The 25,693-nt window shown below is 35.7% G+C and overlaps 1 protein-coding gene across 2 annotated transcripts in view; it reads left to right on the plus strand.

Annotated features, from left to right (window-relative positions):
• The window catches only part of LOC134265406 (uncharacterized), a 69,556-nt gene that overhangs the window by 41,195 nt on the left and 2,668 nt on the right, over window positions 1–25,693 (plus strand). For both annotated transcript variants that reach the window (XM_062747616.1, XM_062747615.1), the window contains 4 exons: window positions 8,004–8,234; window positions 18,562–19,056; window positions 24,202–24,453; window positions 24,643–24,894. In XM_062747616.1, the coding sequence (XP_062603600.1) occupies window positions 8,004–8,234; window positions 18,562–19,056; window positions 24,202–24,453; window positions 24,643–24,894 (1,230 nt within the window). The remainder of the gene's footprint in view (window positions 1–8,003; window positions 8,235–18,561; window positions 19,057–24,201; window positions 24,454–24,642; window positions 24,895–25,693) is intronic.

The raw sequence follows: 25,693 nt of genomic DNA on the forward strand, positions 1-25,693 counted from the left end.
ACGATTGTGTGACAAACTGATACAATGTGTCAAAGTGTCAAAAATAACAAGAAAAGAAACAAACAAAAGAAAATGAAAATATTTACAAAAAATAACAAAAAACATATCTTTAAAGGGTGAGCTAGAAGACCGAAAAAAGCTATGTCTTCCAATCATAGTCTAAGTCGGAATTTTACTTCCATGTCATAAAAGACAAAGTCCTAATCTAATGGATTAACATTATCCGGAAAAAAAGATTCCGCTTAGTTTCGCGAAAAAAAGCGCAATTATTTACATACTTTAGAAAGCGCTTATTACAAGATATATACATTGTTTGTGAACGAAAAAAGTGTGAATAACACAGTGTAGCATTATTATCACTACTTAACAAGAACCGTTCTATAAACAGTTCGGTTTAAATATGAAGCAAGGGGGGAGGGGTATCTTGTCATATATATATATATATATATATATATATATATATATATATATATATATATATATATATATATATATATATATATAAAGCACTAAAATGATCAACGACACGAACAATAAAAATTGTCAAATTTTCGGGACGCCCTGTCCCTTCCTCAGGACAAAGAAAAAAGTTAAAAAGTCATAAAAACAAAGGAAAAAGAGAAACAAAAACAACTAGCACTACTACTAAACTACTAAACACTAGATATTTACATAATTACATGTTGAATTGGAAATATTAAGAACACAAATAATGAAAGAAATCCGGACCGCTGTGAAATGCGTCCGGTCTATCGGGTATACTCGGGTGAAGTGCGATTTACATAATTGAACGAATTAATTATGCTAATTAATTACGATAATCAGCAAATCGTACATTGTTTCATTATCTCAAAATGGCTTAACTTTACTTAATAAAGAATAATCAAAGAAAAATAACATAGCAGAGATATTTAAACATATGAATTATGATCCATTATAAATTTTGAAATATTTAAAGATTTATTACCGGGAAAAAATTTTAACAAAAGCGTAAACAATAAATAGTTTTTTGATAATTGAACGAATTAATTATGCTAATCAATTAAGATAATCAGTAAATCGTACAGTGTTTCATTCTCTCAAAATGGCATAACTTTACTTAATAAAGAATAATCAAAGAAAAATAATATAGCAGGGATATTTAAACATATGAATTATGATCCATTATAAATTTAAGCATTTATTACCGGGAAAAAAATTTTTTTAACAAAAGCGTAAACAATAAATAGTTTTGTGGGTTGTCCGAAAGTTGGTGACGCAAATTAACAGTAGAGTTAACACTAAATTGAGAGAATAATCTTGTCTAGTATCATCAGGAATTGGGTCTAGTTTACGTTCATTCTGGTGAAGTCATTCAGTTTGTTAATGCCGTTAGGGCGGAATGACTTCAATCTGTGCATCCAGAACTTCTCTTTGCTTTTTCTCTGAGCATCTGTCCATCTTGGGTTATGGTCAATCACCACTACTGTCATGTCCTCCCATTTGTGACCCTCAAGGTTGAAATGTTCCCCAACGGGTTCATTGAGTTTTTTGGTCCTAATGGTCGAGCGGTGGTTATTGACTCTCCTGCGGAGATCTCCTGTTTCACCAATATACTGTTTGGAGCAAACTTTGCAACTGATGAGATAAATGCAGTTGTCAGTCTGACAGGACAAATTCCCTAGTATTTTGTAGCTGCGGCCTGTAACAGGGCTGCTAAAACTGTCTGTGTCAGTGCTGTGCTTACAAAGAAGACATCTTCTGTCAGAGCAAGTTTTAAAGCCCCCGTTTGGTAATGGGTTGTCCAGTCTGGTTCTTACTACCATGTCCTTAAGGTTCCTTGGGCGTCTGTATGCAGCCAGTGGGGGTTCCTTAAAGACCTCTGCCATTCGTTTGTTTGAATGGAGAATTGGAAGGTTCTTTTGAAGGATACCGCTAAGGTTCTTAAGGACGGGATGGTATGTAGTTACCAGAGGGACCCTGCCGCTATTGTCTTTCTCCTTGTAGCGTAATAGATTTTGCCTGTCATGTCCCGCCATCTCATCAATAGCTGTTTGTACGGTGCGGGCATTGTAACCTCTTTTGCATAAGTGGGACTTAAGAAGACCACTTTGCTCCTGATATAAGGCAGGGGAGGAACAGATGCGTCGAATTCTGGTGGCTAGACCCTTAGGCACTCCCTTAAAAGTGTGTGGGGGATGACAGCTAGTGGGCATAAGATAAAGGTGGGAGTCTGTGGGTTTGGTGTGGAGACTGAATTCGATTTCACCGTCAATCAGGGTAGATGTAGTATCTAGGAATACGTTTTTCGAATTAGATACGTCTACTGTAAATTTGATTGACTGATGAAAGGTGTTGGCAAACGTAATGAATGCCTCGAGGCTCTCGCGACATTCCACCCACTTCATCTCTATATCGTCAATGAAACGCAACCAGCTATGGGGCCTAAATGGTGCTTGAAGTAACAAGTTGCGTTCCAGTCTGCCCATGAAGACATTGGCATAAGACGGTGCCATTTTCGTACCCATAGCAGTGCCATTAACTTGCAGGTAATGTTCTCCATTAAACATGAAGTTGTTGAACTTGAGAACATGTTCAAGGAGCTTAGCAAGGGACTCGGTAGAAGGAACTAGTATGGATCTACTATCCCAGACTTCTCTACAGGCTTCGATACCCTCATCGTGTGGAATATTGGTGTACAAAGATGTGACGTCCATAGTCACGAGGAGGGTATGATCTGGGAGGCCAGTAGAGGGCGTCTTGTTAATGTAGTCCGTGGTGTCCTTAAGATAGGATGGCAAACTTTCTACGTGTGGACGGAGATGTAAATCAATGAATTCAGAAATTTTCTCCGTGGGGTGTCCAATTGCGCTGACTATGGGGCGACCTGGCATGCCTTCTTTGTGTATTTTAGGAAGCAGATAGAATTGTCCTGGTCTACAGTGAATAGGAATTAAGGTCTCATAGACGTTGATACCAATCTCATTTTTTTCAAACATATCGTCAAGAGTTTTGGTAATGGCGGTGGAGAATTCTTTAGTAGGGTCAGAGTCCAGTTTCTTATAGAAACGTTCGTCTGAGAGTTGTCTTTGGGCCTCCGCCATATAAGTCTCTTTATCCATTACTACAACTGTAGAGCCTTTGTCTGCTTTCTTAATTACAATGTCATCCCGATTTTTTAATGATTGTAAGGCAGATCTCTATCTGCTTCCTAAAATACACAAAGAAGGCATGCCAGGTCGCCCCATAGTCAGCGCAATTGGACACCCCACGGAGAAAATTTCTGAATTCATTGATTTACATCTCCGTCCACACGTAGAAAGTTTGCCATCCTATCTTAAGGACACCACGGACTACATTAACAAGACGCCCTCTACTGGCCTCCCAGATCATACCCTCCTCGTGACTATGGACGTCACATCTTTGTACACCAATATTCCACACGATGAGGGTATCGAAGCCTGTAGAGAAGTCTGGGATAGTAGATCCATACTAGTTCCTTCTACCGAGTCCCTTGCTAAGCTCCTTGAACATGTTCTCAAGTTCAACAACTTCATGTTTAATGGAGAACATTACCTGCAAGTTAATGGCACTGCTATGGGTACGAAAATGGCACCGTCTTATGCCAATGTCTTCATGGGCAGACTGGAACGCAACTTGTTACTTCAAGCACCATTTAGGCCCCATAGCTGGTTGCGTTTCATTGACGATATAGAGATGAAGTGGGTGGAATGTCGCGAGAGCCTCGAGGCATTCATTACGTTTGCCAACACCTTTCATCAGTCAATCAAATTTACAGTAGACGTATCTAATTCGAAAAACGTATTCCTAGATACTACATCTACCCTGATTGACGGTGAAATCGAATTCAGTCTCCACACCAAACCCACAGACTCCCACCTTTATCTTATGCCCACTAGCTGTCATCCCCCACACACTTTTAAGGGAGTGCCTAAGGGTCTAGCCACCAGAATTCGACGCATCTGTTCCTCCCCTGCCTTATATCAGGAGCAAAGTGGTCTTCTTAAGTCCCACTTATGCAAAAGAGGTTACAATGCCCGCACCGTACAAACAGCTATTGATGAGATGGCGGGACATGACAGGCAAAATCTATTACGCTACAAGGAGAAAGACAATAGCGGCAGGGTCCCTCTGGTAACTACATACCATCCCGTCCTTAAGAACCTTAGCGGTATCCTTCAAAAGAACCTTCCAATTCTCCATTCAAACAAACGAATGGCAGAGGTCTTTAAGGAACCCCCACTGGCTGCATACAGACGCCCAAGGAACCTTAAGGACATGGTAGTAAGAACCAGACTGGACAACCCATTACCAAACGGGGGCTTTAAAACTTGCTCTGACAGAAGATGTCTTCTTTGTAAGCACAGCACTGACACAGACAGTTTTAGCAGCCCTGTTACAGGCCGCAGCTACAAAATACTAGGGAATTTGTCCTGTCAGACTGACAACTGCATTTATCTCATCAGTTGCAAAGTTTGCTCCAAACAGTATATTGGTGAAACAGGAGATCTCCGCAGGAGAGTCAATAACCACCGCTCGACCATTAGGACCAAAAAACTCAATGAACCCGTTGGGGAACATTTCAACCTTGAGGGTCACAAATGGGAGGACATGACAGTAGTGGTGATTGACCATAACCCAAGATGGACAGATGCTCTGAGAAAAAGCAAAGAGAAGTTCTGGATGCACAGATTGAAGTCATTCCGCCCTAACGGTATTAACAAACTGAATGACTTCACCAGAATGAACGTAAACTAGACCCAATTCCTGATGATACTAGACAAGATTATTCTCTCAATTTAGTGTTAACTCTACTGTTAATTTGCGTCACCAACTTTCGGACAACCCACAAAACTATTTATTGTTTACGCTTTTGTTAAAAAAATTTTTTTCCCGGTAATAAATGCTTAAATTTATAATGGATCATAATTCATATGTTTAAATATCCCTGCTATATTATTTTTCTTTGATTATTCTTTATTAAGTAAAGTTATGCCATTTTGAGAGAATGAAACACTGTACGATTTACTGATTATCTTAATTGATTAGCATAATTAATTCGTTCAATTATCAAAAAACTATTTATTGTTTACGCTTTTGTTAAATTTTTTCCCGGTAATAAATCTTTAAATATTTCAAAATTTATAATGGATCATAATTCATATGTTTAAATATCTCTGCTATGTTATTTTTCTTTGATTATTCTTTATTAAGTAAAGTTAAGCCATTTTGAGATAATGAAACAATGTACGATTTGCTGATTATCGTAATTAATTAGCATAATTAATTCGTTCAATTATGTAAATCGCACTTCACCCGAGTATACCCGATAGACCGGACGCATTTCACAGCGGTCCGGATTTCTTTCATTATTTCCAATTCAACATGTAATTATGTAAATATCTAGTGTTTAGTAGTTTAGTAGTAGTGCTAGTTGTTTTTGTTTCTCTTTTTCCTTTGTTTTTATGACTTTTTAACTTTTTTCTTTGTCCTGAGGAAGGGACAGGGCGTCCCGAAAATTTGACAATTTTTATTGTTCGTGTCGTTGGTCATTTTAGTGCTTTATATAAATTTCCATCCGTGACCTTGTATCTACTTGGTAGATCCGACATTTAGGATATACAGTGTTGTTGGTTTTTTAGTGCTTTTTTATATATATATATATATATATATATATATATATATATATATATATATATATATATATATATATATATATAAAGAAGAGAAGAAAAAACACACACACACAAAAAAGCTCAACTCTATATATAAAAAAAAGAGTTTTAAAGTTTTAAACAGTCAATAATTAAATATTAACATTGTCATTCTGCATGTTCTCAGTAATACTGCATAATTTTGAAGCAATTTAATGGTGACTGCAGGAAAAGGGAGATTATACACATCATATGCACACTCACTAACTAGTGTGTCGGAGAACCACGTCAGTCAGCAAATTTTCCAAGATTTCGAATCGACGACCACCGATGTGCTTCGCTTGAAATCGCGAGATAACAACTGTCATATTTTTGATTTGTAAGTTCTGCATCGCTTTCACTAATCTACGTCCTGCGCCAAACTCGCCATCATCGTTATATCCCTCATGAATATGTCCCTTTGAATCTTGAAATCTGTATACGAGTATGTTGTGGTCAGCTTTGGCATGGGATTGATCACACAATGTTTTCTTGTACATGTCGCGCACGTGGTTGCACCATTCCGTTGTTCCCCTAATCCCCCGGAAGATGTTTCCCCCTTCATGTTTCCAGCTCTGTCACTTTAATCTTGTTCAGCGCTTCTGTTTCTGATTGATCCATTCCAAGGATTTGTTCAGCTTTTGGTTTTTGTACTTTGTCTCTATGTACGCTTCCGTTTAGAAATACAAGTTTCTCTCCGATAATGTGTGTCTTGACGTTAGCTTAACAGTATTTACTGTTCAACTCCAATAGTGTTTTTTTCTGTTTTCTGGTATTTCGATTGGAGTTTGTGGTGTAATGAAGAAAGTAGAATTTTGTTGCTCGAAAGAATTCTGGTCAGTTCCCTCTGCTTGATCTGCACGTTGACTTTTGATATCCCTCTGAGTCTGTAAGATTAAGTCCTTATCTGTAAATTTGTTGAGTCTCCCCGTGATGGTTCTTGCCTTTCCTTGTAATTTTGGACCGTTTCTGTGAATATTCGCAAAAGATAATTCTACTTTAAAATGTGTCTTGACAAGTTCTGGGATTTAAACGAATAGATCCTCGCCATCTTCTTCAGGAAAATTATGAATCAAAATATTTTGTTTCATAGATCTCGATTTGAGATCGATTATATCATTTTGATTTTTTATTACTGTTCTCTCCAGATTTATCACAATACATTTTAGAATGTTGACATCTTCTTTGAGTGACCTGTTCTCTTGCCTCAGCTGCTGAAGCTCGTCATCCCCATCTGCTTGTTGCTGGGCTATCAGTTTGATTCTGTGATCGAACCCATCTTGTTCCCATAAGTCTTTCTTGATCTCTCTTATTTACTCGGTAAATTTTTTGATTGTCCTGAGTGAATCAGTTATTTCCCCGAGGCTACCTTGAAGACTAGGGAGCGAATGCACAGCCCTGACCAACTCAGGTGTGAATGGATTACCTGTAATGCTAGGTTCCGAGAAAGTATGTCTCTCTAGCAGTGATTTCTGCTCAGTGGGACTCCAGTTTCTATTCATTTTTGTACGAATATCAAAATATAAAAATTTTGCAAATTATAAGCTTCGAAAAACAGAATTCAACAATCTTCACAATCTTCACTACTTACTCTATCAAATATACACTTTACACACACATTAAATCCACATATTGGAAGATATATAACCTTTTTTCGGCCCAAAGCGGGAGCTCAGAAAAACATGACCGGCCGAAGCACTGGCACGTGATGCTGTAATTGACATATAATTATGTTACCCAAACGAAGTTGGGGAACATATTGTTAAGGTCTTCCGTCTCCAACGGAAGGCATTCTACATGTACTGATTCTGATGATTAAGATTATTCGATTCTTTTTTTTCCCTAGTCGCCGACTTTGACACTACATATCTTCATCATTCCTGAACGGATTTTGTTCAAAGTTTTAGAGCATTTAGACTTTCTAAAACCCTTTTAGAATATTATTACACAACTCGGCAATTACCTTCTATTTAAATGTTATTCCCATTTGGTTGAATTTTTCATACCTTTTTATTCAGGATTAGTCTAGTACGTGCTTTATGGTTCGCTATTAAATTTTTTTTAACAATTAGTCTTTCGTTTTTTATCTATTTAATTAGTTTTATAGTGAACAGGTCTTCATAAACTTGATATATTAATCTATCTTTCTATGTTTGTTATTATAACAATTATGAGTAATTTTAAGCTTTATGCATCGAATAATTCACGATTATTTATCAAGATCTCTTTCTGTCTATTCTGGAATATTTAAAATATACATAATTCAAACCATACAGCCAACAGTTTATTACTCTTGTTCTGTTTCATAAGTGGCGATACCAAACGAGATTGTACGAGGGAATGAGGATAGAAGAAAGACGTATATTGAGGCATTGAAACAGAAAGGGGAGGTTGTACATTATAGAGGAAGATCACAAGACAGTGTTGATTACGTGACGTGGCTTTGGGGATTCTTCAGACCTGACATCGTGAAATCTTGTATAGGACTCCATCCACACTGGGACATTTATATCATCGACAACAAAGCTTACAGAAAACCAAGTGAGTTGGGAAATAATGATCGTATAAAAACTAACTCGGAGCTATCTAAGCTCATAAATCATGGAGATACAGTATTTAATAAGCAATGATGTCTCTACCAAAATTGTTAAATCCAATACCCATGGATAAAGGTTCTGAAGTTTGGTTTAGCCCCCCTTGGCCGCATAGTGAAATTGAAATGATTATTTCAAATTCCTTTCCTCTGTTCAAACGGTATTTATGTGGCAGGGGATAGTTCCGTACTAATGACCCGGACAAATGTCTTTAAAAACTGAGTTATCTCCTGTTTGATGTGATAGTTTATGTAGAAAAATGATAATAACTAGAGCTGAGCTCGTTGCAAGGCAACGGGTAGGTCTTCCTTCTGAGCTGCGGACAGGGGGAAATGACCTTGAGTCAAGGTAATGCAACATTCTAATGTTAAAGCAAACTTTTAAGTGTAGATGTCATCTTATAATGTTTTTCTATTAAACAAGAGGCCCACGGGCCTTATAGGTCACCTGAGTATCATGTAACAACTTTTCAGTGATTGTATTTGGTTCGAGTTTTAATCCAAAAGCCATGAAATTTACAAATTCTGAAAGAGGCACTATTGCTTATCAAAGAGCAGATTTCAAAGCATAATTTATTTTTTAGTCAAAGTCCCCCCCCCCTGGTACCCCTGACCCAGCAGCCCTGAAATTATCTATTTTGAAAGAGGCCCCTTTCTTCAGCCTACGGCCAGCATTTTTTTTTTTTTTTTAGGTTTAGTTATGAACATGAGAATGAAAAAGTCCCGAGGGAGAAGGAAATAAAAAAAAAATTTTTGGATAAATCAATTATCAACATTTAAACATTCTTTTTTTTATGCTATCCTCATAGGCTCCTTACCACTGGACACATAATGCTTACAAATAGGAAAGTAGAACATTTAATTCCTTATTTCATCACCTGCCAGTTTGGGCCAGTTCTATAAATTTTGTGATGTTGATCAAAATATATTTTAACAAGATGCCCAGGAGCCACATCACTCACCTGAGCAATTGGCTAGGAAAAAGCACATATCAGATCAGAACTGAAAGTTTACTGGGGGGAGGGGAGGAGGGGGCTCGAATTTTAACCGCTCAGGGGGTCATGATTTGAACAAACTTGAATCTACACTACCTGAGGATGAATCCATATGAGTTTCATCTTTCCTGGCCCAGTGGTTCTTGAGAAGAAGATTTTTTTAAAATGCCATTATTTTTTCTCTAATTCATGATTATCTCCCCTTGGAAAAGGGCGTGGCCCTTCATTTGAACAAACTTGAATCCCCTTTACCCCAGGATACTTTGTAGCAAGTTTGGTTGAAATTGGCCCAGAGGTTCTTTAGAAGAAGATGAAAATGTGAAAAGTTTACGACAACAACAACGACAGACGACGGACAAATTTTGATCAGAAAAACTAACTTGAGCCTTCGGCTCAGGTGAGCTAATAAATCAATTCTTTAAAAGTCTTTCAATATATCTTCATTTTTTTAAATGTGTTAGGTGAATGTGTAGACATTGTTCTAAAATATACTTGATGCCTAAATTATAATTCCTATCATAAAACAGACAGTGGATATTGCGGAGTTGGGTGAACATTTTTTTTCAATTAAGAGTAAAATAATTTTCTGGCTGATACAAATGATACTACATGCCTGTATATATTTGTATATTCTTTCTTTTTACTAGTTCAATTTTTTTTTTATTTCTTCAGGTTATTGTTTATTTCTTCCTTAAATGGACTTAACTTCTCCCATAGTTTTATTCATTGCATCTGATGCATAAGCAAACCTTTTCTGAAGAATGATGCTTAGACTGTAAGCTATAACAGAGACCTAAACAATGTCGCTGGCAATTTGCAATAGCTACCACGGGCAATTTAAAACCTGTGGGAGGAAAATAATTTACCAAAGGAGTTCGCAATTTTATCAATTCACTCGATTGACCAAGCCATGAACTATGAAATCTCGATCCCGACTCAAATTTGATATCGGAAATTTTTTTTTTTTTCTGAAAATTCAAAACCTTGAGCGGAGGGTTTGTAAAACTGAAAATAAAATAAATCTTGGCCTTAAATATGTAATTAGATCATTAGCATATTGACCAGGAGCAAAGGATAAGATGTTCAAAGAATTCATGCATTTCATTATATAATCATTAGAGCCCCACCCTAAAACAAGAACCCCTGACTCAGGGGCCCTAAAATTCACAAATTTGGGAGAGGCAGTCTTATTCAACATAATTTTGTACTTAGTTATTTTATTTAATGCCCAGGAGTAGAGAAAAAGATTTTTTTAGAATTAATGTATTTTCACTATATAATCAATAAAGCCCCGTCCTAGCACCAGAACCCCTAACCCAGGGGCCATGAATTTCACAATTTGGAAGAGGCCACCTTATTCAACATAATTTGTACTTGGTTAGTTTATTTAATGCCCATGAGCAGAGAAGAAGATTTTCAAAGAATTTATGCATTTTCACTGTGTAATAAATTTAGCCCCGCCCTAGCACTAGAACCCCTGACCCTGGGGCAATGAAATTCACAATTTTGGAAGAGACAGCCTTATTCAACATAACTATGCACTTGGTTAGTTTATTTAAAACCCATGAACAGAGAAGAAGAATTTCAAAGATTTTCTTTGCATTTTCACTATATAATCTATATAGGCCCACCCTACCACTAGAACCCCTGACTCTGGGGCCATTAAATTCACAATTTGAGAGGAGGCAGTCTTATTCAACATAACTATGCACTTTGTTAGTTTATTTAATGCCCATAAACAGAAAAGAAGAATTTCAAAGAATTTATGCATTTTCACTATATAATCTATATAGTCCCACCCTAGCACTAGAACCCCTGAACCTGGGGCCATGAAATTTAGAATTTTGGAAAAGGCGGTCATTTTCAACTTACCTATGCACTTGGTTAGTTTATTTAATGCCCAGGAGCAGAAAAGAAGAATTTCAAAGAAATAATGCATTTTCACTATATAACCTGTTTAGCCCCGCCTTAGCACTAGAACCCCTGACCCTGGGGCCATGAATTTCACAATTTTGGTAGAGGACTCAATGCTTATTACAATCATACCAACAGTTTGACTGCTTGGTGTCCAGGAGTAAAGAAGAAGATTTTTAAAGATTGCACTAATTTTAGTGGTTTTTGCCCCCCCCCCCCGGACCCCAGGGGGGCAGGGACCATGAAATTCACAATTTTTGTTCCCCATAAATGCTATATGCCAAATTTGGTTGAAATTGGTTGAGTGGTTTCAGAGAAGAAGCTAAAAAAAAGTTCAAATGTTAACGCACGACGAACGACGAACACCGCACGACGAACGACGACGGACAAAAACAGATAGCAATAGGTCACCTGAGTTTACTCGGGTGACCTAAAAAGGATAGTAAAGGAAAGTTTTTGACCTTGACCTTATCAAAATGATCTTTGATTTACACCATGACACACGTTGGTGTTGAGCAAATACCATTTGTGTGCTACCGTATTACAAATTTTCACATGTTCTTTTAAACAATGCATCCAGCAGAAACATCTTATCCTAAATGGCCTTGCTTCAAAGTCATGACACGCTCGGCCTGATTTAAGCAACACCTTTTTTTCGAAAGGCCTTGTTACAGCTAATATACATGTGTAAAACCAGGTATGAAAGCGCTACCCTTTCTCGAAAGTTATGGTCAATTTTAAGCAATGTTAAAATTTTGGAAAATCAGGTTTTAAACTTCATGGTCAAATTCATTATATACTAGTATTTGAAAAGATTTTTTCACAGGTAACGTACATGTGATTTTTATGTAATGTGAAAGTACTATTTCTTCTCATTCAAATGTTATGAACAAGGTTAAAATTGTGAAAATAAGTCAAGCCTCAAGGTCATGGAGTAAAAAATTAGTGTATTTAGAAAAGTGTTGTATCAGGTAATACACAGGGGTAAAATAAAAACCCTGTCTCTTCTCATTCAGAAGGTATTACTATTGTTAATGTTTTTGAAAAGCAGGTCAAACTTCAAGGTAAAGGGTTAAAAACCTTTTTGAAAATTTTAAGGCCTTGTCACAGGTAATGCACGTTTATACAAGAGGCCCTAGGGTCACCTGAGTAAAATGTAACAACTTTCTAATAACTGAATTAGGTTTAACTATTTTAAACCAAAAGCCTTGAAATTCACAATTTTGAAAGAGACACCATTATTTATCATAACTATACACTTAGCATACTTATTTTGTTTACTTAATACCCAAAGGCAGATCAGAGTAACAGAGAGAAAATGCATTTCCACTTTATGACCACCAGTTGTGCACACCAACCCAGAGGAACCACTGACCATAGGGCCACATATTTCAAAATTTTATGAATACCATTTCATCAGAAATGGTTGATTAAATCAAAAAGCAGATTTCAATGTATTCCTTATTTTCAGACTATGTAACAACACCCCCCTCCTACAATATCACTAACGCAGGGGCCCTGAAATTAACCATTTCGGAAGAGGCATCTTTCTTCATCATAAATATATACTTAGATCATTGGCATTGTAACAAAGAGCCAAGGAAAAGATTTCCAAAGAATTCATCGGTTTTCACAATATAATCATTATAGAGCCCAACCCTAACACCAGAGCCCCTGACCCAGGGGTCTTGAAATTCACAAATTGGGAAGAAGCAACCTTCCTCATCATAACTATGTACATAGTTCATTGGTTTTACATCCAGGAGCATAGGAGAAGATTTTAAAAGAATTTATGCATTTTCACTACTAGTATATAATCAACAAACTCCGCCCTAACACCAGATCCCCTGACCCTGGGGTCATGAAATTCACAATTTTGAAAGAGGTAGAGTAATTCAATATAACCATGTACTTTGTTATTTATTTCATACCCAGGAGAAGAGAAGAAGATTTGTTAAAGAATTAATGTATTTTCACTATATAAACAATTTAAGAGCCCCGCCCTGACACCAGAACCCCTCACTCATGGGCTATGAAATTCAGAATTTTAGAAAAGGCATTCTCAGTCATAATAACTATGTACTTATTTTGTTTGTTTAATACCCAGGAGCAGAAAAAAAGGTTTTCAAAGAATTAATGCATTTTTACTATATAACCAATAGAGTACGGCACTAACACCAAAACCACTGACCCAGGGACCATGGAATTCACAAATTGGAAAGAAGCTTCCTTCCTTATCATAACTATGTACATAGTTCTTTGGTTAATTATCCAGGCGCAGAGAAGAAGATTTTTAAAGAATTTATGTGTTTTCACTATATAATCAATAGAGCCCCGCCTTGACACCAGAACCCCCGGCCCTGGGGCCATAAAATTCACAATTTTGGAGGAGGCAATCTTATTCAACATAACGATGTACTTGGTTAGTTTCTTTCATGCCCAGGAGCAGAGAAGAAGATTTTCAAAGTAATAATGCATTTTCACTATACAATCTATTTAGCCCCGACCTAGCACTACATGTAGCACCCCTGACCCTGTGACCATGTATTTCACAATTTTGGTAGAGGACCAAATTCTGATTACAATCATACCAACAGTTTGACTGATTGATGTCCAGGAGCATAGAAGAAGATTTTTAAAGTTAGTGCTTTTGGCCCACCCCTCAGGCCCCAGGGGGGCAGGGACCATGAAATTATCATTTTTGTTCCCCTTTACCGATAGATGTCCTGTGCCAAACTTGGTTGAAATTGGTTGAGCGGTTTCAGAGAAGAAGCTGAAAATGTTCAAATGTTAACGCACGGCGCACGACGACCGACAACAACGGCTAGCAATAGGTCATCTGAGTTTACTCACAAAGTGACCCTTTAAAAATGACAAAATCGCGGAAATCTCCGAACCGGAATTGACGTCATCAAAATAACAAGAGGCTCATGGGCCTTATAGGTCACCTGAGCATTATGCAACAACTTTCCAGTGATTGAATTTGATCCATGTTTTAATCCAGATGCTATAGCATTAACAATTTGGTCATCATAACTATACACTTAGCAGTTCCTTAGTTTGGTTACTTAATACCCATACGCAGGGTAGGGGAACAAAAAATGCATTTCAACAAATCAGTAATATTCAGCAATAATGAGTAGTGCCGCTACCACACATGAACCCTTGTCTCTTAGGCCTAGATCCACACATTGTACAATTTATGGAAAGGCATTCATGCTTATCAAAAATATTTGATTAATACCAAGGAGCACATTTCAAACAATTCATTCATTTTCAGTATATAAGTACAACCCCACCCCAACCCCCTCTATGGTACAACTGACCATGGGGCCTTGAAATTTACAATTCTTGAAGATAACGGCCCTTGCTCATAACTATATAAGTAGTTCATCTGCTTAAATCATAGGTGCAAAGAAGAAAATATTCAAAGATTTAATGTTTTTTTCACTATACATTAACTATGTACTTAGTTAGTTTATTTAATACCCAGGAGCAGAGAAGAAGATTTTCAAAGAAATAATGCATTTTCACTATATACTTATTTAGCCCCACCCTAGCACATGTACCCCTGACCCCAGGGCCATGAATTTCACAATTGTGGTAAAGGACTCAAAGCTGATTACAATCATGCAAACAGTTTGACTGCTTGATGTCCAGGAGTAAAGAAGAAGATTTTTAAAGATTGCATTAATTTTAGTGGTTTTGGCCCCACCCCCCAGGCCCCAGGGGGGCAGGGATCATGAAATTCACAATTTTTGTTTCCCTTCACCCATAAATGCTTTGTGCCAAATTTGGTTGAAATTTGTTCAGTGATTGCAGAGAAGAAGCTGAAAATGTTCAAATGTTAGCACACGACGCACGACGAAGACGCACGACGACGGACGAAAACAGATGGCAATAGGTCACCTGAGTTTACTCAGGTGACCTAAGAAAATTACATATCTAGACTTTTTGATGTTCTATCAGACCTGAAAGTTTCATGAAAATCCATCAAGCCGTTTCCGAGAACTTCCGTGCACAAAATATGTCAGAGAATAAGAATAACAGTATGGTCTTCCGCTGAAGACGAAAGACCTTAAGAATAATAATAGGGACAAGTTGCTGTCCTTTAAAAAAGGACTGCAATACGTGGACCATATGCATGTTTTTTCTAACTGAAATTCAATAAAGAAAATTTCTAGGTGTAGAGAATATTCATGTAGGTTTATTTACATTTTCTACAATGATCTGCCTACTTTTGACTGATTATAGTCTCAAAGCAAAATTGTTTAAATTTTATCTCCGATTAGCGGCCTTTAGCTTTGTCAGTTTTAAAAATCGGGCTATTTTGATACATGTAACCCGTAATGGCTTGACTTGACACCTGATCTGGATTTATACGGAAGAAATCTATCATGGGAAAAATAAAGATCTGATGGTTCAGAAGAAGCACAGCTCTGTTGCACGCAGATTTTTTTGTCGGAGCTCCCACCCCCACCCCCCAAACACACACATTAAAAGCCGTTGCTACAGACCTTTATCAAACGATATTAAGATTGCTGGAATATTAAATTATTTTGCGAGCCTTGATGCACAAAACTAATGCCGGTGAAAACATGTTCTATCTTTTAAAAGCTAGAACTTGTCGTTGAGTGACATTTTTCATTCAAGTTGTTAAGTTAGTTGTATCTATATACTGTAACTTCTTAAAATGCTTGTACCATAGAATCAATGTTTGGTTTGTATATAAAAATGTATTTAAAAGAGAGAAAATCGGATCTTGCAATGAAAATGTATATGCAATATGCAGATTCAGAAGCGCGATTTGCCAATGAATGGCATATTTTAATTCGAATAGGGCGAATTATTCTACAGACAAGTTACCTAAGGTGCGAACTCTTTAGCATTATCGCGCATGCGTAGCCTGTCGTTTGCCTATGCATCCGGTTTGACCTCACTTATATATTTACTGCGTGGACCTCAGGGTCCACGCAAAAAACGAACGAAAACAATAAGGTCTTCCGTTGGAGACGGAAGACCTTATTTAGAAAATATAAGAATATGAATAAAGTGTCCTTCATGAGACTTTTTAAAGACTTATAAATACATATTATTCAAATACATGCATTATAAGTACGTTGGGGGTTCAAGACGCGGAGACCGGTCCTTTCGATGAGAGCATATACACAACTGTCTCGTTAAGGGGTAGGTGGTGGCATAAAAGAGGATTAATGTCGCCTGATTCCACCTCTGATTAAAAAAAGTCTGTCTTTTCGCTGCTAGTGATTTATATTGTTTGAATTGTCTTTTTACCTGAAATATTGTTCATTTCCTCCGTATTTTGCGTATGCTCAAAGGCTGTCAGTACCACGCGTTTTGTACGCGTATAAATGTCCAGCCTTTCACTTGCTGCAGAAATTGAGCTATATTGTCAGGCAAGAGAGATACAGTACCACCCATTGAAAACAAAAAATGAATATTAACTTTGCTTTAAAAATTGCACTAAAGCTATATTCAATATCCGTGATTTTCAACGGCTGAAATCTAAAAATATTAAATACCGTGTGTCTCGAGCACATTCCTTCAATTTTTCTACAATAAAACATTCCTTACAACCGTTTTTAATGGTGTTTCTGAGTCTGACATTGAGATATTGAAAATATTTTCCTATCATTTTTCCATTTGAGTAGTAGTACTTGAAAGAAGACTGAAACATTTTGAAATTCATCCTTTGTGCAGTTGAGGTAAGAATTCGCAGAAATTAATCGAGAACCTAGCGTAATTTGTTTTTCGAAAATATGGGTGGCACTGTAGACTTCTGGTGATCCATCCAAATTTTTTTCAGACCAACTAGCGAGCTACATATCTGCAGCTAGCCTTTCACCAAATATATTCTATCATAGAAAAATTATGATTCCATTTGTGGATCGCATGTATATGTGTACCCCCTCAGTACATATTCAACTTTAAATAAAGCGATCCCCTGCCACCTTAATAAATACGCAAATAATGAGTGCATATTTATGTTGAGGAATGTGTTCCACAAAAACTATGAAATTCTTGGCCCCTGGGCAAAACTTTCAGGTGTTAGGGTTGGACTCTATTTGTCATGTAGTGAAAATGTATGAACTCTGAAATTAACTCAGAATATGGTTTAATGAACATGGGTGCTTCATTCAAATTTATTAATTTCGTAGCACATAGGAAAAGGGCTGTGAGACTCTTTTGATTGAATTGTAAAGTTGTATGAACTACTCAAAAATCTATACCTTTAGATTATAGGTGATAAGTGGGTGGTTATAATAACCACTGTGACAATGCAAGATGTAATAACGACTCGATATGTAATAAGCCTGGATTATTACATTTTGCTTTATTTCAATCTGCGTTGAAATCAACGCAGAATGTAATAACGCAAATTGTAACAACACTCTTTTGAGGATTATTACATTTCACTTTATTACATTTTGCGGCGAGATCAATCAACGCAAAATGTAAGAACACGATTTCTGAATTACAAATGTATTTTATTTTGCATTATTAAATTTTGCGTTGGTCTCGACGCAATATGTAATAATCCAGGTTTAATACATTTAGCGTTGTAACAAAGCACAGTTCCTTTTTCAAAATTATGAATTTATCTAGCCTCCTCATTATAAAGATTCTTGTTTATTGATCATGCAGTAAAAATACTTTTTCTTAAGAATACTTATTCTACTCTGACCCACTTTCCGTGAAGCTTTGGCGCTTTCAGTGCATCTTTAGAACCTTTACAATTAAAATGTATACACAATTGTTCATTTCACAAATTTAAAATATAAATACATGATCGAGATTGACCAGTGTCACACTATTTCTCATAAATACCGTTTTTTTAGGTTGCAAATGTGGAGAAAATGAAAGCGCATACTTTATTTTAAAATGTCCGTGACGACGAAGATTTTACTATTCCACGATCTGATATGAACGAAGATATGTCCTGATAAATCACCCGAAATATATATCAATTTATAACAATTTGATATGAAATTTTGAAGACCATATAAGTAAAGTTTCTTTTATATTATGTGTGACATTTTCTCCGAATATGTCGTCAAATATTTTTTCTATGCAACTAGTCCGAGTAATTTTTGGACGGCTTTCGTACTTGTAGCACGGGTTAAAAAATGGTGTATGAATACATATTTACATATTACTTTTAGTTAATGTTGTAAAGATTTATTCTTTTTTCTTTGCTTGAATGTATTTTATGAATCATTGTTGTGTCTTAAAAACTTGTTTAATCAACACGTACATATGACCGTATGCAATCGCAAAACCAATTGATACTCAGTTCATTACATACAATATATTTATTTTGTCAACTGAACATGTACAACTTCAGATCAGTATCACCAGTACAGTCCTGATGTAAGATGTCTCCTGTATGGTCTTCTGTTGGTGGAACAGTATACTCTTGATGCCAATAAACAGTCCCATAGAGAAATATTGAATAAACTCAGGGGAAAATATTTCAAAGATTTACCTACATATGGTGAAATAGACATGTCAAATATTCCTGAAGGAGTAACTAATAAACGAGGGAGCAGCAACACATTTATTTCGGATGACATTAAAAATGACGTCATGTACGCCTTTGTTACGGAGTGTTTGGTGGAGGGCGATGATTTGGAGTTTTTCCTGACCACGGCTTCACGTGACGTGATCTCAGAATACTGCCGGTCCTGGCATTATAAGAGGAGTGCCGGAGAAAGATGTCTATATGTACCAGACAGACCGGTTAAGATGTTCGATCTCTTCATTGACAAACTACAGCTGGACATCATCACGCACCGGACGATGTCGGACAGGAATATTTATGTTCGGATCATTAAGCGTTGTACGTACATTTTTTATAATTTTAAGTTACTAGCATTTGAAAGTTTTGAATTCGAAATATTAGCACCAACAAAGTTTGTTACAATGTACATAAAATTGTTCTTCTCCTAACTAGGCCTTTCAACTGCCGCTAGGGGTCGGTTTTATGAACGATAACTCACTGTTGAAAGATGTTGAGAGCAGGCTGGGGATATCTAACTGTTGACACACAAGGCAGTTTTTAGCATTTCCCAAGTGTTTCTTTGCTCTCAGTAGAATCCAGTGGTTTTAACCAATGTTAAACTTATTTACTGTATAGTTGCGGACACCATTTCACTTCATATAATTAAAAGTTTTAATTAAAATAAAAAGTCAGATCTACCCTCCTTCTTTGTTCTAACCTAATTAAATTTTTATACTCGGTCGTTCCCCTTCGTGCTTAGTAACACAAGTAAGATGATCAATTGCTGCATTTACTTGTAAAAATATATATATTTACTAGGGATGGCAATCGATTGCAGAATTGCTAATCGGTTAACCGCAAGACGTTCCGACCGATTAACCGGTTAGTCGCATCAAGATACACATTTTGACATTTTCTTTTTATGTACACATAAAGGCTTAAACGATGTTAGAAGTTACATTCTGTTTATTTTTTTGATCAGGGAATTTTATGCCTAAGAGTATATTTCATTTAATTTCAATAGACAAGAAAAAAAAAATAAGAAAACCATAATTCTTGCTTCAGAAATCAGACAGGGATAATTTTTCAATGCAGATGTTAAAGAAATTAATTCCGCATTGCACCATACTCAGAACTAGTCTGTGTCTGAACTCTCACTTTATTTACAATTTACAACGTTCTTTATAATAATATAATTTAATGGATAAAGGCAAAATATAGACATACAATAATTAAAAGTGCTTAACGGTGATGTTTTTAATATCATTAAAAAAACCACAGGACTATCTGGGTAACGGCATGATGTTATGAAAACAGTAATTAACACTTACAAATAGACCAATTACCCTGCGATCTCAATTCTTAATTATAAGATTTGTAAAAACATTAAATAAAAATCTCTGCAGCGCTTTCCTTTCTAAAAAAAAATACAGAAGGGAATTTAAGGAAACTGCGCTCAAATTTACATATATTTTATTTTTTTCCGACTAACCGATTACGGATTTGCTAACCGATTAGCATCGTTCCGACCGATTAATCGATTAACCGGTCACAAATTGCCATCCCTAATATTTACATAGGAAGAGAAAAAACGCAAAAACAACCGATTACGGATTTGCTAACCGATTAGCATCGTTCCGACCGATTAATCGATTAACCGGTCACAAATTGCCATCCCTAATATTTACATAGGAAGAGAAAAAACGCGAAAACAAAAAACATGGCAAGAAATTTTCTTCTTCATAATAATCGTCAAAGAGAATTAAAAATATTGAATATAGTCTGTTCCCCATCTATTTGACCCTGTTATTTCAAGTAGAGTGAAGGCATTCTCTTTCTCATGGTCAACACTTTTGTGTACAAAACAATGTAAGGAACCCTTTTGTGTACATAACGATACCAGTGCTGAAGCAGCCTATATGTCATTCCTATAAACGATAACTCAAAAATCGGCACTAAGTTGGTCATTTTTCACACCTGAGTTACCTGTCCTTAAACACAACATCGGAAAAGTCAGTTATAAATGATTAAACTTTTTAATGATGTAATTTAATGTATGCATAAGTTATTATCTTTTTTGATAATTTCATGTACCTATAAATCTATCTATACAATGTTTTTCACCATATGTGCAACTGAGTGTCTATGAAAGTAAATTTTGTAACATTATTTTGCCGTATAGCCTGATAACAAAGAAACCTGAATTGACATTGCTATTTTAAAAAAAGTAAAAAAAAACATGTTGTCGTGCGATTTTTAACTTCCTTTGAATGCTTTTTTTAAGCATATGTGTCATCACAAGCAAATTTTATTTTGTCAAAATATATAAAAGATGATATTCCAACAGGCTGCAAATAATTATTAGCCTTGGTTAAATAGTATTTGGATTATTAAAAAAATTCGAGTTTTTCTGGAACAACTGCCACATGTAAGTTTTTTTTGTTTGTTTTTTTTTTTTATAATTCCATGAATTATACTCGGGCGACAGTTAAGGCCCTTTTGTGTCTTGTTTTCCTTAATCTTGACTTGAGAGATTGAAATCAATTGGGTCTTTCTGAATCTGATGGGTACATATATGAAATTTCATTCCAATTTAAGCTCACCTGAGTTGAAAGTTCGAGTGAGCTTTTCTAATCATATTTTATCCAGTTTACCAGTTTACCAGTTTATTAACATCTCTTTGGTTGTTATTTAACAACATAGAGATCAATACATATTATTATAATATATATACATCAGTAGCCCGTCTGTCCTACTGTGCGTCGCGGCCAGCGGCCACTCAAATCCTCCCCCAACAGCCTTATTAATTGACACAGTACTAGGCGACCACTTGGTCACTTGTTGCGATTCTATCACGCGTTAGCTTGGGTAATTATATCCTCGATAGTCAATTTAACCTTTTAATGCAATTAAACAAATTGCTTTTAGATACGCTGAACTCTGTTTGTGTTTATGAAAAAAAATGGTCCCATTAGATGAATTTGTAATTATTTTTCCAAGATTGTCAATTGAAAAAATAAAAAATTTAATTACAATTGATACTTTCCTCTAGCTAAAGAAATTCACACCTTTTATAAGATTTTGATTACATGTAGAAGCCTTAATTTCTACTTTTGTAAAAATAAAGTGCTTCATATGGCATGATTATCTCGTGAATTTCACTATCAAGAGACGATCGATAGGGATTAGTTACGCTCTACTACACGTGACACCTGTGTTATGGAATGATTTTCAACTGCGTATATACATCTCTCTGGTCAACAGGTTAAATTTATTTGTGTGTCTGTGTATGTTACATAAAAATTCTGACATCTTTATAAAAATAAAATGAACCAGACTTTAAAAACGTCAGCAGGTAAGTTAATTACCGATTAATTAAGTGGGGGTGGGGGGGGGGTTTACACTGCTGACTATCTTTTTAAAATATGTGATTGAAATTTTTATTGACATATTCTTGCATAAATATCTTTGCTTTATCTTATTTACCATTAAACTGTATTTTTCTGTATTTTTTTTCCTTGATGAAAAAAGATAATAGTCAGGCATTGTATGTATTTCTTCAAATGAAAATTAAAAAAAATATATTTCATATTTCAATGTAACAAAAGTACACTGATATTTAACTAATATGTAGGAACAGAACATGCACAAAACCTAATACTCCGGTACATTATACACTTATTTCATGACTAAGAGGTAAACAGTCAAACTGTTGTCCCGAGGTTGTGGGGAAGACCTGTGAAACTTTTGCCGAAGGCCGAGGGCAACAGTTTACCAGGTCTTTTCCACTACCGACGGATAACAGTTTGACTATTTCACCGAGTAGTCATTAAAAAAGTGTTTTATAACCTAACCTACTATATAATTAACTAAATTGGAATAAAAACACACAAACAATCGATAAAGAGTTTTAACAACTGTTTATCCACATACCAGTCCATTAATTAGCTGTACACAGAATGTAAAGATTAAATTAATATTTAATTATTCAAATTAATACTTAATAGATTGATTTTTTGTGTGTGTTATTCCAATTTAGTTAATTATATAGCAGGTAAATAGTGACGTCATGGTAATCAAAACGCTTGAATATCACATTGACGCGTTTAACAGGCAACAGTTCATTCTGTGGCCCGGTCAACAGTTTGACTGTTTCATGATCACGCAAAAACATAAAATGAATCGTGCAACAGTTCAAAATGCCTAATTATATTTTATATAGTAGGTTAGGTAATAATTTGAATTATTTGATATTCTTTTAAAATGAGCTTGACTTATTATATATACACATAACAAGCTTTTGTGAAATTGACCTGTTTAATTATGATTAATTAATTTAACTGTAGTCTTAATGTTGTTTATTTATTGACCGAATGTCCTTTTCAAGGGCAAACTGGAATAAGTGGCCACCTTTTTAAGAGGCCAGTTTCCAGACAACCAAAAGGTTGCCTCTTAAAACAAGTTTGTAGGTCGGTCTGTCTGTAAACTTTTCATATTTTTACTTTTTCTCCAGAACCATTTTGCCAATTTTCACTATACTTGCCCCAAAACATCCTTGTCTTAAAGAAATTCACAATTGTTCAAATGAAGGGTCATGTCCTTATTCAAGGGGAAATAATTTAGAAATAAATAAGTGGCATGTTTTAAAAATTTTCTTCTTATGAACAACTCTGCCAGAAACTTTTGTACATACATCCTAAGGTAGTGTTAATTAAAACTTGTTCAAATTATAAACGCCGTAAATAGGAAGGGCCACAAGGGCCGATCAAAGTTTTACAAAGAAATATATAGGAAAATTCTTCTCAAGAAGAGCGAAGTCATGAATGTTCAAATTCATCTGGAAGCATCCTCAGATATTGCTAATTCAATTTTTTGTTCAAATCATGACCCCGGGGGTATGGCGGGGCCATAAGGGACGATCAAAATTTTGCAAAGAAATATATAGGAAAGATATCTAAAATTCTTCTCAAGAACAGGAAAGCTGCGATTAGTTTCATATTTACCTTGAAGCATCCTCAGATTGTATAGAAATATTTCTGCTTAAGTCACGATGATGGGAGGCGGGGATGGGTGGGAGGGGGTGGGGGAACACAACGTTAGTTCAAAATCGAAAGGTGAAAATGCCATAGTCAAAGAAATCTGCGAGATCAGTCTTCAATTCAATTAGATTAGAGTTTGTTCAAATCATATTCCCCTCCCTCAGGTGAGCGTTGTTGCCCTTGGGCCTTTTGTTTTGTACTTTCAGCGATAGAGTCGACAGGTTTGAATTTACAGACAGGTATAACGACAGATAGACATAAAGCAACGGACGTAAAAACTTTCAAATTAACGTTTCCACTTATAACAATGAAAACAAGTTATTTGAAGCTTTGATACTTAAAGGCAATAAAAAACATCCTTTAATCGGGCTGATAAGTGATCAAGAATATTTATAACGAGTAATTTATGCAAATGTTCAAATTAAGTATGAAAGATCGTTTTCAGTAAAGATGCCCCCAGGGGTACTGTCATGGGACCTAACTGCAAAGAAAAGATTCATCGAAATATCCAAGCAAGGCAGAAAGAACATGTGCCGAGCCAGGGGCATGATAGTAGGCTGCGCAGGGGCAGGAAAAACAACTCTTCTTAGACAGCTTCAGAGGAAACAAACAAGCGATTCCCAAAGTTCAACTAAGACAACCATAGGTCTTGAAATCCATGAAGATTTGTTTGAAGTAAAAGATGACACCTTAAAAGGTAATTTATTTCCTCGTTATGTAAATTATCTTTATACTGTTTTATTCTACTCAGGTACAGTGAAAAATAGTATTTATTATAAATAAATTAATTCTAATTTGATTTGATTTTGCATTGAAAAAAATAAGTAGTATCTTTTCTTGGAATTTATTTCTCTGAAGTATATAATTCTTAGTTATTTTTAATCAGACTTCAATTCGGAAAAGCAAAACACGGAAGATGAAATTGATGTAACTGAAAATCAAGACAAACAGGTCATAAGTATGACGGATTTCGCCGGACAAGTAGCGTATTACGCCTGTCATCAGATTTATCTCTCAAGAAGACCGTTTTATTTGGTTGTTATGGACATGTCTAAGGGACTGGATGAAGTAGTTCACACACAAGACACTGATGGATACAACCCAAATGAATCTTTATTTCACGGCTGGGCATACAAAGGTGGTAATTTCTTTTCGAAGTTCAGACCAAAAACCATTTGCTCTGCTCAAATTTGTTTATGAAATACATAGACAGAAACGTTATAAATTCGGAACAAAACGAACAGGGGGCTCTTTATCATCAGAGGTGGAATCAGTTGCCATGGAGGAGTGAGCATTCCCTAAAGACGGCTCATAATCGTCCTTAGCTCCATGTTATAATCTTAAAAACGACAAAAACATCTGTAGCCAATTTAGTGTGTAAATAATGGGCTAAAACCTCACCCGGCATTTTGTCTAAATTATGGGATCTTTGAATAAGTTTAATTAAGCTATGCTTAAATTATGCAATGCATTTATCATAGAAAATCTAACTAGAAATTCATTTGTTTTAAATCTAATAAAATCGCAAAAATTCAAGAGAAAATATGTATTCACTCTTTAACATATTGGTCAAATTACCTGTTATAATGACATTTAGTCTTCTTTCAACATGTATTTTAATAGAACTATTTTCTTGTCCCTATGTATATCTTTTTGCCATAAGATTGAAGGTCTAGGATCCGTGTGTTTTTCTATAATCAGGCTACTTGTCATTTTGTCGTTCTGTATATATCCTTCATCATCTTTAACTTTCTTGATAATTTTAAGGACATTACATTAACTTTTATATCTTAATTTTTTGAAAAATATATATATATATTATAAAAGAAATACTTATTCGTATTTTCATCCTTTTTAGCTCACCTGAGCTGAAAGCTCACGTGAACTTTTCTGATTACATTTTGTTTGGCGACTATCTGTGTAGCTGTCTGTAAACT

Source organism: Saccostrea cucullata, unplaced genomic scaffold (assembly GCF_032062105.1).
Source record: "Saccostrea cucullata isolate Sc308-1 unplaced genomic scaffold, CSIRO_AGI_Scuc_v1 ctg2061, whole genome shotgun sequence".
Lineage (NCBI taxonomy): Eukaryota > Metazoa > Mollusca > Bivalvia > Ostreida > Ostreidae > Saccostrea > Saccostrea cuccullata.